Source organism: Canis lupus, chromosome 17 (assembly GCF_003254725.2).
Source record: "Canis lupus dingo isolate Sandy chromosome 17, ASM325472v2, whole genome shotgun sequence".
Lineage (NCBI taxonomy): Eukaryota > Metazoa > Chordata > Mammalia > Carnivora > Canidae > Canis > Canis lupus.
Window position 1 is genome coordinate 43639476 of NC_064259.1, and position 18145 is coordinate 43657620.

The window sequence follows — 18145 nt, forward strand, 5'->3', positions numbered from 1 at the left end:
CTTGAGCTGAAGTTAGACACTCAACTGGCTGAGCCACCCATGTCCCACCATATGAATGTTTAAACATAATGATTAAAAGGGCTAAAACTCAATGTATCCATTTCTACTCACTCAGTTGTAAAGCAGAATAATAAATATAAGTAGTTAAAAAGTGGATCCTTTGACTTTTACCAGTCTCAGGCTGTAAAATTAATAGGAAAATTGAGGTAATTGTCTCATTAATTCACATAAAAACTTTCATGATTTTCTAAATTGTCCAAGTTCTTCTAGGTTTAATTATTTGACCAGCCTTCTAATGAAGAACTATCTTATGCATTTAGCATCAGCATCATCTTCTTCATCAACTTCACAGTTTGTGACATATTTTGTGATATGCATGCAGTCCTCCTAATGACATCATGAGATAGAATGCTGTGCATACACACACACACACACACACACACACACACGTGGGATAAGATATGGACAGGTTAAGAAATTGCCCAAAGTCACACATCTTGACCAAGCCCATATTTAAAATAAGGTCTAGGAGACTCCAAATAATATATTCTATCACCAGGGTTAAGTGCCCAAGAGTTGTCGCTCACCAATTTTAACATCGACCTGTGAAGAAACAGCTTATAAAATGTCATGTCTAGGATCATAGGGTCTGATTACTTCTACATTTTATCAGATCAGGAAATGATCATTCTCTGCCTCTCCTGTTCTCATAAAATGCTGGAGAGGAGCAGTACATAGGGATACATAAAGGAAATAAACACTTTAATTAAAGAGTTTAGGAGCTATGTTGGAGTAGATACTAAAAGCTTTTCTCCTACCTTAACCTCCTTTTAGATTAATTTACCCTTTGCAGAGGAAGAATTTAACTGAATGAGAACACAAAATAAGTCCACTAACAGAGAAGGACTGGCAGTGGCAAAGAACAACTACCTCTGTCAAAGAAAATGTTTGCCTCCTTAACAATTTTGGCCAAGTTAACATACTTCTCTGGTCAAAAGTTCAACCATCTGTCATCTCAGAAATTCAATGCACCCTCTTATTTCCAACTTACAGCCATAATTCTAGGCCTCTGATTTGTCATCATATAATTACAGGCTAAAATAGGCTGACTCAATAACTAATGCTGTCTGCTGCAAGTTAATCACACAGATCACATGATGGATTTCAAAAACAAATCAGCAAGTGCTCGATTATAGGGGTACTTTGTTCTTACTATCCTGGACCATAGTCATAATTCATGCTGAAAAATCTTTCAAAAAAGACTATTGTCTTTTCACCTATTGGGTGAAAAAATAATAGATGATATAGAAACGTGCTATCTGATTTTTGTTTCCACCCATCTTAATTGACTTGGTATCTAACATAAGACACATGAAATGGAAGTACAATGGGACTGCATTCTTCCTGATAAGAAGTGGTACTAATCGTGCCATTTTGACAAGATGGTGATTATAAAGTACAATAAGGGTTGTACAATATGCCTTGGTCTTTAAAAAAACAAGTCAATGGATACTGGGCTGTATCAATACTGAATTGCAGTTAGTCAATAAAATTGATTTTGAATTGATTAATGTTTGGGTGAATTACTCAAATTTTCCCTTTGTCATTGACATAAAAATGCTGGTTTTACTTAATTTTGAAGAGGAGATGACTTGATGGATGAATTGGTTTAGTATTATGCGAACATAGACTCAAAAGCCTCTCAGCTAAATGAACTTCTGTTTTCACACTGGTAGGGGAGGGGGTTAATTAGAGTATACAAAAGATTTTCAAAGTAATGGACTTCATATTCTTTTGTGTACTTTTCTACTGTCACTAATCTGTGATCCAAAATAATTTCTCTTCCAAAGGATAACAATTTTCAGTCATCCTTTATTGGGCATTTAAAGTACGTCAGGAACTATGTTAATTATTTTACAAATATTAAGTAATTAAACATCAAAAGAATCCCATCAAGTAAGTCTATTATTCACATTTTATAGATAAAAAGACTGAAGCTCAGAAAAATTAAGCAACATGTAATGGAGCATGGTCCTCACTCCACTCTACAATTCAAAACCAAGTCTATCTGAAATCAAAGCCAGTCATCTTTAATAATCTGGCTTTTACCCTCACATTTCTCCTCCTCACATTTCTCCTATCAATGTCCATCTATATCTTGTAAATCATTTCATTGTTGCATGAGACTATCGGGACATAAAGTATGAAAGAAAAATTGCGTTTTAAATACAAAGATTTTCTTGACTCAATGTAGGCTTAGTCTTCTTTGAGTCCTCTTTATTTTAACCTCTGACTGGCTATTCCTACTCTTCTATCACAATTTCTAAATCAGTGTGAGCTTTCTGGGGTTTCCTAACCTCTACTCTAAATTACTACCTCTTCCTCTATGTTATTTTTTCTTAAGTAAAACTTAACAGAGAATTAGAATAAATTCTAATTAGAATATGATAAAAATCCAATCTATAACGGAATTGTTTTTATCCTATAAAAATGAATCTTTAAAGGGAGGAGAATCTCATCTCCTTTTTTAATGCCCAGGAATTAATCTCCTGACACCTACCTTTGATTACCTGAATCTACCCTGAAGGAGATATGGTTAATAGAATTGGTCAGGATCATCTCTGAAACACTTGGGTTGGCAGAGAGTGTCGTGTAGTATTCAAACATCAGCCAGAGCAGTGATCTTTCTTTGCTTCTTGCTCCATGCCTTAAGCTGGAATATTTCTCATATGTCTCTAGAGTTTCTTTCTCTGTCATATAGCAGACAGATCTAGGATTACTGCCCTTGCCATACGTAGGTGCATGAAACCCAAGTCCTGGATGTCCACTCACCCGTGCACTCTGCCCTGCAATTAGCTGGTCGTCCTCAGTCTGAACACTTGTCCGGCTGCGCACATCATAATCTTCCTGTTCAAAGTCAGAATCATCCTCTAGTTCTTCTGGGGTCTAAAGGTACAAAGGAAAAGAGAAAAATCAGCATATTTTAAATTGATAACCTTCAACCCACCCATGTACTTTGTGGCTGCAAAAGCTAAGTAGCTCCCAGGAAAGAAAACTTGTGGGCAGTTACATGTAGGGGGTTATGGAGGAGGGTATTGGCTGTAATGGAGTCAGAAAAACCAAGCTACCCCAATTTATCCATAAAAAAACAAAACAAAAACAACAATAACTCTATTACTTCCTCCTGTAGGTATAAAAAGTCTAACTCTTGACATGACATGCTTTCTAATTTTAAGAAAAATTATATTTGTGTGTTTTTCCACCCATGGAAATCTATTCTAAGATAGAAAATCACCATCAATAGCAAAAGTTGTACCTAGACTTAGTCTATAATTATTTTTTTTTGCTCTATTACAAGTCTTTTCTAGTCTTAATAAGCAAAAAGAATTGATCATCTCCAAGCCAATGGTTAGTCCAGATGAAATACCTGATGTGGTCACTAAACCGTATAGTGAATAGGTTGCAACTATAGACTCCAGAGTCAAGACTGCCTGAATATGAGCATCTGTGTGATCACTGGAAAAATCCTCTTAGCTTTGATTTCCTCCCCTGTGAACTGCTGTCGATAAAAGTTCCTCTAGGATTTTTGTGAAGATTAAATAATGTACTTTGTGTAGAGAGCCTGGCGCATAATAGGCATTTAAAAAATGTTTGCGGGGATCCCTGGGTGGCTCAGTGGTTTAGCGCCTGCCTTTGGCCCAGGGCGCGATCCTGGAGTCCCGGGATCGAGTCCCACATTGGGCTCCCTGCATGGAGCCTGCTTCTCCCTCCTCCTGTGTCTCTGCGCCTCTCTCTCTCTCTCTCTCTCTCTCTCTCTATGTCTATCATAAATAAATAAATCTTTAAAAAAAATAAAAAATAAAAAATATTTGCCATCACCATTACTTAGAATTTTGAAATCAATTCATTCATACACTTTTAAAAGTGAAGCTACCAATCACTTACAAAACCATCCAGGATTAAATAACTCCTTCTTATATAGTATCAATTTAACTAAAACCAGCACAGGTCTGGTTTCCTATTAGGATTCTCTAATTTATTCTCTATTTAGGGATAAGAAAACCAATGTTCTGAGAAACAACATGCCCAATGTCACTAAAACTAGTTAATAACAGAATTAGAATTTAGACCCAAATGCCCAAATGTGTCTAACTTTTTCACATTATAAATCAGGTAAGAACTGGAGCTATGGAATGGCTTTAAAGTAAGTAGTTACATGAAGATCCTGTCCATTCTGTGTCAGAGGACATGATTTAATCCATAAACCCAGAAGCAAAAATACTCCCTATCTTTAATGACCATAATAGATAACATACACTAAATGCTTTTCTTGTGCCAATAATGGTGTTCTCTAATGACTGTATGTACACTAATTCATACAGTTTTCTTCACAGTCCTGTGATGTGGACATAATTTTCTCCACTTTACAGATGAGGAAACTGAGGCATGAGTGGTTACACTTTGTTTTGAGGTGTAACCTGCAGCATGTACTGTGTAGACTATCATCCTCTGCTAATTCTAAAAAGATAAACTCAGAGTTGGTGACGATGGTACATGAAGAGGAGACAGTGCATTAGTGTGACCTTCTCAGATCAATGTTTCTTAGACAGCTGACAGTCAACCAAAATCTGCTTCTTGGTACACAGTGGCACCACCTCCTAGGGCTTTGCATTTCAAAAGGAAGAAGCAGACCACAGTAGTATTGATGATGCAGTTGCCCATTCCCCTTCCAAAAGGGCACATTTTTATTCTGCTGGTTTCTTCGGCTACCTCAGTGTAATTAATCAGGTGCGATTATTGATGAAGCCTTGAGATTGGTCATACAGGGATAAAATGGGGTCTTCATGCCAATATCACATTATGTGTAGTAATTTCCAAGCTTTGGCATATCCTTCTTGTTTTCCTTCTCTCTCCCCATCAACCTTATTAATATTCACTCAGTCATCCACAGATGTCCAATTTTCTTTCACAGAATTATTAAAAGAAAGAAGGAAGAAAGAGGCTTTGTTCCCATACTTTATTAACTAAAGCAGGGGTGGGGTGGGCAGAACCTGGTTCAAATAACTGGTTGTATTTTCATTGTGGACAGAGACAATAATCTCTCATCATTTTTCACTCTTCTGGAATGTACTGCAGAACAATTACAGCAAGTTGGTAAATTCTGCTGACAGATGAGATGACAAGATTGCAAGCGCTTTTCATCATTAGTTTTTTAAAAGGAGAGAGAAAAGTAAAATGAAAAACCTCACTCAACAGAAAAAAAGGAAAATATGACAGTGCCTATAGTACTGTGTCCAAACATTTCAATGATCTGTGTGTTTAGCGGATGAGTCAATGACAAACACAACCTGGTAGCATAAGGTTAATTATGATGAGCTTTCATTCAAGTGACTAGGGCTCAGAAACCAAAACAAAGTTTAATAATGAAGAAAGAAATAATATCATAGACGTGGACCCAGGGAATCTGAATGTTTTTGGCCTAACTCTGCCACTCATAAACCATGTGTCTTTGGCAAGTCACTTACAGTTTTTCTGTGTCTCTTTCTCCTCAATCATAAAATGGAGATAATTCCTATTTGCATTGTCTGCCTCACAGGATTCTAGGGTAAATATATATATGAAAATGCTTTGTAAATGATAAAAATGAACTCAAGTAATAAGTGATAGTGATGCTTATTATGTTTAATATATACCTAATAACAACTGCAATAATCATAATAATAGAAATAATTTTCATCAGCCACTATGGGCCAGGCATTCAGCTAAAGAATTTAATCCTTATAACAACCTAATGAAATGAATCTTATACCTGAGGCACCTGAGTGGCTCAGTCAGTTAAGTATCTGACTCTTAATTTCAGCTCAGGTCATGATCTCAGAGTTGTGGACTCAAGCCCCATAGCAGGTTCCACACAGCCTGCTTAATATTCTCTCTCTCCCTCTGCCCTTCTCTTCCGAAAAAAAAAAAAAAATGCCAATTTTATAGTTGTATAAACAAGTTCAGATTTGTTCAGTCAGTTTTCCAGGGTATTACACCTGCACATTGAAGGGGCTCCAGAGCCCATGCTTTCAACCATCACAAGTAACACCAGGCAAATGGATGAGCTTAAAATATTTTCTTGTGTCTTAATCATTCAGTAAACCCATCCAAGCAACCCATATAAATAGTTCTGTGCATGTGCAGTTTGCTAATTGAATGTAAATGTGTCTACTTCTCATGCTGTTATTTTTGAATTATTCATTTTAACAAGTAGCAGTGTTATATTTTGGTTGGTCAAGGACCTCCATACATTAAAGGAGACCTGGAAAAATAGTGAAGATCTGCAAATGGGCCCAGAGATAATAATATTTGTTATCATTAGGTAGTGTTTATTGAGTAAAAAAGAATCAACAAATGTATAATTCACTGGATTGGAAGCTGGAAACTGAGGGTCAAGCCTCAATTTTGCCTTTCTGTGCTCCCTGGGAAGGCTTCTTATAACCATCAAAAACCACTTTGGGGTCTACAGTTGGTCTCCTAGGTCTATTATCTAACTATTAGATTGCAAAAGTGGATTTTATTTGTAAAATGGCATGATTAAAGTATTTGGCCTAAAATCTCCCCCACCCCTCTAGGAAATTAACTTGTGCCTATTACAGAGGCTCAAGAAAAGCATGTGCTTGTTCAGGGTCACTCCACACATCAGTTATAGTACAGAATCAATCTACCTGCTTCTGGCTCCCAATCAAATGCTTAATCTTCTCTACAACAGCTTCTGGAGTAAAGAAAAATGAGAAAAGACTGCAGGTTTTAGAGTTGTTTTACCAAGACACATGAAAAATATATTAAGGGCCATTTAAAAGAAATGCTCAAATTTATATGAGAGTTCCATTGGGAACAGAAATATGAGGACATGGGAAAGCACCAGGATAGTTTGGGTGACACCAGAAGAAGGATTCCCCAAACAAAATACTGGAATTACATTTTCCTAAAATCAATATAGAACAAAATCCTCTCACAGGCAAGAATGATTGGCCATTGGCATCTCTATCGTGGATTATTCTGGAAGCTTCCAGATTGATCTCCTTGCTACTGTTTTTTTCTCCATATATTCTACTCTCTCCAGGAGAGTCAGGCTGGTAATCCCTGAAGAGCTAAGTAGCTTGGAACACGTCAATGGCTCACATCGGATTCAGCAGTGTCTTTAGGCTTCCTTTCCCTCTGCTGGGAGCACAATTTTTCCTAATATTTTTATGGTTTGTTTCCTCCTCCTTCTCCAAGTCTATTCTCCAGTGCTACCTAATCAGTGACCATCCTTCATAAAACTCATACCCACCTCGTGTTCTATCCCTGTATACTGCCTTGGTTTTCTCCATGGCACAGTCCAGCATGTTCTATATTTTTGCTTATTATACTCTCTGTCTCCCACCAGAAGAATATAAATTTTCTGAAAACAGAGACTTCTGTTTTGTTCACCTCTCCATTCAGAGTCCATCCAACAGTGTGACGCTTCTAATAAGCATTCAACAAATAATAAATAAATGACCAAGATCGAATTACCAAATTTTTCTGAAAAATTATATGAAATTATTTCTAATGACTTGAGTTAGGAAATCAAAACTAGGACTCTTATGGGACCATGTCAATTAACTGGATAATAGCAATCTGCAAAAGGAAAATCAGTTTTGTCACAAAAGCCTTTCCAGTTCTTCATTTCTAGCTCTGATGAGTAACTCCAATCCCTTCAGTTTTAATAATATTGTTCATTTATTTAACAAATTCTATTTCATTAATTGATTGTAATAAGAAACTTCATCCTAGCAGCATGAGAAAAGAAAAATATTTCTCAAGAACCTACTCAATGCCAGGTCTAGGCTAGTGCTCTATAGCCAAGGCAATATTTATCCTTATTTGCAGATAAGGAAACTGAAGTAGAGACAGGAAAACAAGCATGCCTGCCAATGACCAAAAAACACTTAGGCTGTAGGTTCCCAAACTCTACTGCTTCAAGTATTCTCTCTGCCTCAGTAATTTTTTCAAGATGCCTCTTAACTAAAAACAACAACAAAAAAAAACAAAACAAAAACAAAAACAAACAAAAAAAAACAGCCACAAACCAAACAGATGTGTTAAGCAGTAAGATCACAAAAATGGATTAAGTTGATTAGACTTAACATCTTAGTGCCTGGTACACATTGCATGACTTCTCAAATCTTGGAATACAACCAAGCATTCATTGAACCTTCTTTTTCTCACAACAACCACCCAAAACCCAGCTTCACAAATATAATATATTATTAAAAGGAATATACCAACCTAATGTTTAAACTGTGAGCTAATTTTGGCTATTATTTCACATAATATCTGAGAGACATCTGTGTGTTTCCCTTGAAATTTTAAACATCTTACAATGCTCCAAGAGCCCTTTTAGGCAGTTTGGGATTTATCAAGTTAAACTTTAGACTTTTGGGCAGTGCCAGTGGCCCAGTGGTTTAGCATCACCTTCAGTCCAGGGCCTGATCCTGGAGACCCGGGACTGAGTCCCACGTCGGGCTCCCTGCATGGAGCCTGCTTCTCCCTCTGCCTGTGTCTCTGCCTCTCTCTGTTTCTCTCTCTGTCTCTCATGAATAAAAAAAAACAAAACAAAACAAAAAAAAAACTTTAGACTTTTATCAGGCCCTACTGTTTCCCTGACCTTCTTTCAAAAGTATCATGTGCAACCAAATTAACTGTTATGATAATAACGATTTAACAATTTTGGTGCCTACACACCAAATCAATGCCTGTATCGTTTTTCACAGACATATATAGCGTGGAAAAAAACTTGAGTCACCTAACCTTGTGTTCCCAGCTGAGGTCCAACAGCTGGGACCTATACCATGCAATGTGTACAGAAGCTTCATCTTCTTTTTGTTTCAGGTCTTATACTGTAAATAAGTATCCTTTTTGCATTCATTTAGTGGCACATATTTTTGCATCTTGGTGCCTTTTGTTGGTGACTTCTCTGCTTACAACAGCTTCCAAGTACAGTGCTGAAATGTTGTTTAGTGCCCTAAGTGTAAGAAAGTTGTGATGTCCTTTACAGAGAAACTGCATGTGTTAGATAAACTTCTTTTAGGAATAAATTATATAGTCAGATTGGCTGTGAGTTCAATGTTAATGAATCAATAGTATATATTAAAGTGTCTTTAAACAAAAACATGCATAAAACACAGTTGTATATTGATCAGTGGATGAAAACATAACCAGAGGCTCACAAGAACCTAATGATGTTCCCTCAGGAAGAGTGTTTCAGCATTCTGTAACTCAGTATTCACAGCAATGTCATAGGATAGAACTACTGCAAAAATGAGAATCAACTGTATGGTTGTGTGCCAGGTTTGTCTATTAATTTTTTGAATTACTATGCTGGGGTAGTTATGAAATTCCTTTGTAACTGATAGATCACAAAAGACAATTCTCAGCAAGAAGCAAACAATACTTTCACATCTGAGGGGCAGAGTAGACCTGTTCCAAGGGAGAAGTGGGCTCCTGAAAGGGGAGATTGGGATACAGGAAGGACAAGTTTTGTCTACTTCAGAGGGTTGTCTGGAGTGCCTGGATATCAACACCACATTAAATATGTATTGATCACTGTGAGGCAAGGTAATGGAAAACTTAACCCTTCAGGGTTTGTTCTGCATTTATTTTTTTGAGGAAAAATATTTCTTATTTTTACAAAGTATAATCAATACTTTGGGAGGGAAGGAGGCATGGCTAGGTTTGCTGGGAAATAAATAACTCTGCTTGTCTCACTGTCTGTCTTTTGAACTTAGCGCAGTCTATTAAGTAGATTTAATCATTATACTCAAAAAGCAAACCAAGAAATTAAGTATAATATAAAGCCATGTGGGTGCTGAATGGAGAACTTTAAAAATCACAATTTGTACATATTGTACATTTGTCTCTTAAGTTTTAAGTGGTGTGAAATCTATCTGATCAAATCACTTGAAATGTCAAGATGTAGGAATGACACTTCATGTAACAAAGATATGGCATTTCATCTAAAATTATGTTTTTTTACAGCTCATGAATGAATAAATGAGTGATGGCTAGAAACTTCCTCAGCCTCCCAGATGAATGATTGTCACAAAAATGTGAAGGCTAACAAAGCAGAAAAATGGCAAAAGAGGGAATATGTCTTAAGGATTATAGTGGGATTTAGTGTCAAATGCTTTGAAAACATAACTCTCATGGTCTATTACCGTATTTCATAAGTTAGTAGATAATGGATAAAAATGATCTAATTTGTTACAGGTTTAAAAGCCTGACTACCTTTTTTTTTTCTTTCTTCTCCAATTCTCATCGTTTTTCTGTCAACTTCCTATCTTCCCAAGTATGTTTCCAACACACACACACACACACACACACACACACACACACACTTAACCACTGTGCCAGACACTGCACCACAGGGAAAGGAAAATAAAAACAGAATTTGCTTTCTAAAATTTCAGTCTAAAGAAGGTAATAGAAAAAAAAAATAAAGAAGGTAATAGACATAAATGGGAATGATGTAATAAATACTATCACAAGCAGAAACAGTTATACATAGTTAAAAGAGGTCAATATTTTTGCTGGAGAAAATTTGAAGAAGGTTTCAGCCAACTCTTACGAGATGGTAAGAGTCTGACAGATCCAAAATGGGCAAGTTAGAACAGGAAATACATCTGATAGTCTCCAAATTCCAAATTTGAACTTCAAAGAGTTAAGTATAATGAGAATTGTCTGACATAACTTATGCAGTGATCTGAACACTTTGAACTGATCATGAAATTATTATGACAGACATATTTATTTTTTTAAGACAGACATATTTAATGTGAAAACAATCAAGCTGAATTTGAAGACAAAATCCTGATACTTTTTGTGCTTTCAAGTAAAGGAATTTGGTAATATTGAAATATTCCCTGGAGGGAAGCATGGATATCAAACAAAGAAGGAAGGGAGACTCTTCCTGGTGATACTCTATTCCACCAACTCGGATCACCATAGAAGCATCATGTTGCACTCTGGATACCACAGTTGAAGAGGATCATTCATGGATTTAATGACCTCAAAGATACAAAGATTTGTAGGAGAATTAATGGCATAGATGAAATACTCAAAGGACTAGGTTTATATTGTCCAGAAAGAAAAATATACCACAGATATCATTTGGTTATTATTGTTTTGCAGTATTTGAGGGTACATTGGTTTAGATGTTCAATGATCACCCTGAGAGAAAGTGTTTCAGAATGCAGTCAGCAGATACCTCATGGTTTTATTGAGCAGCCTCAAAGACACTGTGAAGGATCAATGTGGGGATACACTCCAGTGCTATCTCATCCAATATGGTAGACATGAGCTACAATGTACTACTGAGAACTTTAAATGTAGCTAATGCCACATTTGTCAAAAATGATAACATTTTGGATACATTTGATTAAGTTAAATATATTAAAATTAATTTCACCTGTTTCCTTTTCTTTTTCCAATGTGTCCACTAAAAAATTTACAACTACAATCACGGCTTACATTATATTGCTAGAAGACAACATGTTCTCATGTTCTTATGATTGGCACTGCAGAAGCCCCATCTCTGCTTCAGTCATAAATAATAGCCACAAATGTATTTGTATCATCAATTATGCTTTTGAATATTTAAGTTTACTTTAAGAAAGAGTTCTATGGGTAAAAAAATTATTTGAAAACCATGCCAAATTGTTGGTAAGGTAAGGAGGAAAAAAATCTCATCTTACAATGAAATGTTATGTGGTTAAATGGAACGAGGTGAGCTATGTGTCTTAATAATATAAATAAATGAAGATATATTATGGGTGAACAAAGCAAGCTGCAAATGATACTTATGTTGAATTATAACCTACTGTCTTACATGTACTATTCTAGTCTACATCTCTATATAATTACTTGGGCAATCCTTTAGAAGACTCACCGCTAAGACTGAAATTGGAAAGATAGTAGGGTGAGTGAAGGGAGGGTTGCTGCAAAGTTATATAGCTTTATTTATATGTTACAAAGATATGTAACTATGTATCACATCATCATTATTATTATTGATACTGCTAAGTTGCGTAACCTTCCTTTCTTACCACCCCATGGCTTTTCTGATCCTGATAGGAAAATAATGTTACCCAAAGGAGCACATGGATAATAGCAGGGGGCACTTGAAAGTTAGTATCAAATTTAGAGAACAATGCATGCAAGAAATAAGCAGGGAATCACTCTTCAGGTTATTCAGTGTGAATGTAGGCTTGTTGGGATCACTAGTCCCCCTTGTCTGGCTAAATGAGGAACCAAACAGCTTAACAAGTTAAACTAAGTAATTAAAAAACAAAAGTAAATTCTTTGGGGTCCATACCAGAAGCTCTATCAGCTCCAAACTATAGAGGCCTTACATACCCTGATCATCAGCACAGCTTTTCTGATGTCTCGAACACCATCATATACCAGGCGAGAGGCATCAATGAACTCATTCTCTTCAAATGGTTGAGGGACATTGGCACTCAGGGCTTCAATGGCAACCTCTACTTGCTCGGCAAAGCGTGGCATCACTGCATTAAACAAAGTGAGAAACAATGGATTAGGTGATCTTTCTCTCATGCTCCCTGTTCCAGCCCTTGGGGAAGGTGGCACACTCCAAGTATTCCAGTAGTTCAGTGGAACTGTGTGTCTACCTGTCCAGTTTGGGGTGGACTCAATTCAGTGGTCTTCTACCACTTACCTTCAGCAGAGGAAGCACGCCATTACTCCATGAATGGTGAGGATATGTAACAGCAAAGTTTTGAAACCTGTTCAGGATTGTGTGGCATAGTGTATATACATACATATTTCGTGTTATTCTAACCTGAGTTGAATTTCACTTCTGCTGATTACTAGCTGTGAAACTTTGGCCAAGTTTTCTTAACTCCTTCTAAACCTGCTTCTTTGTCTATAAAATATAAGATCCTATCTTAAGTTTCAATGAGATAATACATACATATTTATTGGATGGTATTTGGCCCTCAAAAAGCCTTGATAAATATTTAATTAATATCATATGCTAAAGTCATAGGTAATGAGTAATAGATCTTAACCTATATGACTTCATAGTAACCTGTGAATGAAGTAATCCAGTGTATTCCACTTTTGTCAAGACAGGACTTGAGATTGGAGGAAGGAGGATGGCAGTAGAGGAAGGCTCATAGAAGGACCATAAAAGAGGGGAAAGGGAATCCCAGGGAACTCTAGCACAAAGCCTAGGGTTAGAGACCATTGGGATCATAACTGAATTCAGTTTTATTTCATTTTACCAGGACCATTTTGATGTGAAAAAAGATGCATTTATAAACTCCTAAAATGTTAAGCACCTCTTTCTTTAAAACAAGATACCTACATACATAATGGAGGTTTGTGGAAAGTAAATTCAGTGGAATGTCTGGAACACTTCCACTGGCTACTTAAAAAATGCTGCTGATTCACGGATTCTCAAAAATTATAATTCAATTTTCTCAGATTTTATCTTGTAACAATCAATTTATATGGCGAATGAAAGCCAAAAGCACAATTCATTTTATTTACAAGGACAATAAAATAGAAACATCATTCATCTATTTTCCATTTCTGAACTTTCATGCCTGATTCATCTTTATACTCATTTTCATCCTCTGTGGATACTTTAACATCTATTTTAATCCCTAGTGTGAGAAACTCTGCTAAATTGCTTTACTTTCTAGGGTCAAAGTATTCAGGATAAAACCTTTCTAGAAAAATGTACTTCTACTAGGAAAAGTCAAACGTTAAAAAGTATACTTAAAAAAAAAGAGGAGGGTTACAGGAAAACAGAGTAGCCATTCTTTCAATAGAAATGATCAAAACCAAAGCATGCATGGGGTGAATTTACTTCTGTGAGTGAATGACTATGATTGGTTCTCTATATCATTTGAATTTTTCATTTGTGCCTTTGAAATGCTTTACATAAAGGGAATTTGATGGACATTGAGTTGTACTGCTGGAAAAATCAAATAAAAATGTACTTCTAAATACCACATTAAAAGCCACTTCAGCTTTCCATTGGTATTGGGAATAAGCTGTTTTACATGACTAAATAATATAGATCATTGAAATTGACCTCCCTAGACATGAAAATACTGTTACATGTATTTGGCATTTTCCCTTGAGTACCCTTCTTAAAACCAATTACAAATTCCCTTCCCTTCCTAAAGTGAAGATTCTGAATATTAATTTCATTCTATTTGATGTCTAAGCTGCCATCATGACCATCAACAATTTTACATATTTACATGGTATCATCAGTAGCAGCGAGCTGCCTGATGTTTTGTCCCTATTGATTTACTGATAATTGGTACTCCTCCGTGTAAACAAAATAACTATGCCTACAAATGAATAAGACAAAAACTAAAAAAATAGACCATGGAGCAGAACAGGTATTCACAAAACACTAAACCCCATGTTATTAATACATGACACTTTACTTCACTAATAATTGAAAAACTTATAGTGTAAACAGTGGGAGATCATTTCATACCTCTAGGAATGGGCAAACAAATGAAAGTGTAATAACACCCATGTTACAGAGCATGTGGAAAAAAGGGAACCCTCCTAATGTAGATAGGAGTCAAGTGGGCACACATCATTCCGACAAACACCTGGACAAAATCAAATGAAATAAAGCCTTCCAGTCCCAACCAGTAAGCTGAGACATTTTCTAGGTCACCTTCTTGTTTTAAAATTTTATTTATTTATTCACGAGACACGCAGAGAGAGGCGGGAACAAAGGCAGAGGGAGAAGCAGGCTCCCTGTGAGGAGCTTGATGCGGAACTCGATTCCAGGACCCTGGGATCATGACCTGAGCCAAAGGCAGACACTCAACCACAAAGCCACCCAGGTGCCCCTCTAGGGTATCTTCTAAAGAGTTACTGATGAGGAGGGATGTATACACTGGAGTCACAGGAACATCTTTTTGTCCCTATGGTTATAGTTGTTTCTTAAGAGGTTGAATATTCCAAGAATTGATAAGAGTTATATTAAACCTAGGGATAAAAGTGACAGCTTTAATCCCTTCCAACTGGCACTATCTCAGGGCTGTAGACTCCACTAAGTGGGACACTGGGGAGACACGGTAAGCTGTTCACTCCAAGATCATGGGCAGTACATCGAAATGGAACCAAATGGACTTTGGGATGTAAGTCAGGAGACAGCCAACATAGTCAGGTGAGTAAGCTCCTAAAGTCAAAATGCTGACTGGGAAGATGAAACTGAAAAGAGATATTATTTGTGAGAAATTGAAAAATTCACAAAAGAATACTGTGCATAATTTAAACATAAATAAACTTTATTACACATGCTCTGAGAGGATGTATACCACCTTAAGTATAGGAAATGTCTTTGAGGGGAATGGAGGGTCATGAGATCAAGTAGAGGTGGCTTGAAATATCTTAATTCTTAGGAAAATAATAATATGAATCTGATATTGTAAAATGTTAATATTTGTGACACCTCAGGGTAGAAGCAGGGTCTTAGTTATATAACTTTGAATCTTCTTATGATTCAAATATTTTTAAAAGATCAACATATTATGCTCAAGGCTGTACTTTTTATAGAATAAGGCTCTGAAAAAATAAAGTTCTAGCTCATGGACCAGAATGCAATAGAAACCACTTTGATCAACAGTATTATGTGAGGAAGTCCCTCAGATATTGTGACTGATCAAATGCCTACTATTCGACTTTAATTAATAACTGTCCATTGCAGAACAGAGTTTGGTAGGGATGCCTGGGGGACTTGGTTGAACATCCAGCTCTTGACTTCGGCTCAGGTCATGATCTCAGGGTTGTGAGATGAAGCCCTGCTTCATGTTCCGGCTCAGTGGGAAGTCTTTCTCTCCCTCTTCCTCCTCCGCTCACCACCCCCCCGCCCCAAAATCAATCAATCTTTTTTTTTTTTTTTTTTTAAGTTGAGTTAGGTAATAGCTACCCACTAGACCCTGGGCTCTTGGGCACACACCTCTATTTCCATACAGGTCTTTGATGGAGTATAAAAGGGCGATCAGTGTTGTTGTGGGGCTTTGTTCTGTTTATGCAACATTGCCCTGAAGAAGAGCTGAGGAGGAGGAAAATGTAGGAGGTGTCATGCTATCTTTCTCCACCAGCTTCTTGGTCTGATTCTGTGCCCAAGGGAGAGAGAGGAAAGCTAAAATCTACTCTAAAAAGGGACCACTTTTATAAGGGATGCTCTGGGGCCCAAAACATGCCCAGAACTGCTATAAAACCCCAAGATTGGAGAAAGTATTCCGTTTGCTCCAACATGGAGTACAGAATCTCTCTAGGGGAATTGAGGACGTGGCAACACTGCTGTGGATATAGCATTGTCAAAAGAAGTAGAAAAAACAATGTTCTTTAGTAAAAAGATTGGAACAGAACATAACATCAACCTCCTATGTAAGGGGGAAAAATGATAGGAGAAGAGGTACAGAATCCTTACGTAGAAATGGGGTCTCAGAGTTCAATTTATCCTTAATATTCCAATGATCTTATTATATTCCTCAACCTGGTAAAACCCACAACTTGAACTAATTAAATTTTATCTTATTTACTTTAACTGTCAAGACATTCATTTCTCTTACCTCAAGTCAGTGGTTTTTCTAGGTCTGACCCTTAAGAAAATCTTTCTCCATGCTCTGTTCTTAAACACATTCAATACTTATTTATATAGGTCTTGGTCAACTGCTACCACTCTTTAACCAATATACCTTTGCTCTCCATGCTGCTGTTCTCTTTGCTGTTTTAGTTTTATCTTGTTTTGTTTTTTAAAGCGATAAGACAGAAAAATAAAAGTTCATAGAAAAATGATCCAACTTGACAGGACCTAAGATGTTAAACTATGAATTCTTCTAATGCCTCTGGTAAGGTCTTAAAAAATCAATATCCCAAAAGTAATTCTGAGATAGAAAAAGTCTGAAACCACTTCAAGTATGATGCTGCTTCTACTTTCCACTAATTAGGATGAAACACAGTATTGCCTTTCTGATTCACACATTATATATTAACAGGGTTTTGATATGGGATTATAAAAATAGAAATTTCTTTCTAGTTTCTAAATTACATTCAAAAATGTAGATACCACTTTACTGCTATTTATCAGAAATACTGAATTGCTCTTAATGGCTCATATCCTGAAAGTGTGATCAAAGTTGGAAATAAGCTTATAAGTTCTTGCTATACTTTTGTATGCAGAGTGCACACTAGGCCACAGAATGATGACATTCCAAGAGTAATGAAATCACAGTTCAGCATGCATATAAAAATCAAGGTCACCTGATTCTAGTGTCTATTGAGATCCTAAAACAAAGGTGAGAAAGATCTAGACTGAATCCTCCAGAGAGACATTGGAGGTGACGTTTCAGAGCACAGGGTGAATCAGGAAATGAACAAGAAGTTGTACAATAGATGCAAATAGGACTGCTGACAACCATAAGAGCAAAATACAAGGTTAACTAGAGGTAATGGAAATATACAGCCAACCAACTCCACTGCCCTTGAGTAAACATCTAAAAAGTCCACAACTAACTTTAAACACTCTGATGATTCCTTTTAATATAGAGGGATTCTAAAATCTTTACAAGATACAAACATCAGACATCTGCCTATGGTTTCTTATCTGTGTCTTTCCACCTATTCCTACATATATTTAAATGTTTCAATTAGACCGATTTAATGTATTCAAAGATGATATGGAAACATGCCATGTCACATCAACATGCCCATGATGAATTTATTCTCATACTAAAATATTTCTCTGGGGCACCTGGGTGGCTCAGATGGTTGAACATCTGCCTTTGGCTCCGGTCATGATCCTGGGGTCCTGGGATGGAGTCCCACATCAGGTTCCCTGCGGGGAACCTATGTCTCCCTCTGCCTATGTCTCTGCCTCTTTGTCTCTCTCATGAATAAATAAATAGAATCTTAATAAAATAAAATAAATCTCTTTTTCTTTGGCCCAGGCAAATTCCTCTTCAATCTCTGGTATCTTATTTAGAATTAACTGCCATTGTTAAACGTCCTTAATTGACAAAATTGTCTGTTCTCTATCATTTTCTAGCCTCCTAGTCACGTATGAACCATTATA

The 18145-nt window shown here is 36.6% G+C and overlaps 1 protein-coding gene across 9 annotated transcripts in view; it reads right to left on the minus strand.

Moving 5' to 3' along the window:
• CTNNA2 (catenin alpha 2) overlaps positions 1–18145 on the minus strand; it is a 1086013-nt gene that overhangs the window by 75565 nt on the left and 992303 nt on the right. For all 9 annotated transcript variants that reach the window (XM_025453745.3, XM_025453746.3, XM_025453748.3 and 6 more), the window contains 2 exons: positions 12421–12572; positions 2833–2946 (listed from right to left, as the gene is read on the minus strand). In XM_025453745.3, coding sequence (XP_025309530.1) covers positions 2833–2946; positions 12421–12572 — 266 coding nt within the window. The remainder of the gene's footprint in view (positions 1–2832; positions 2947–12420; positions 12573–18145) is intronic.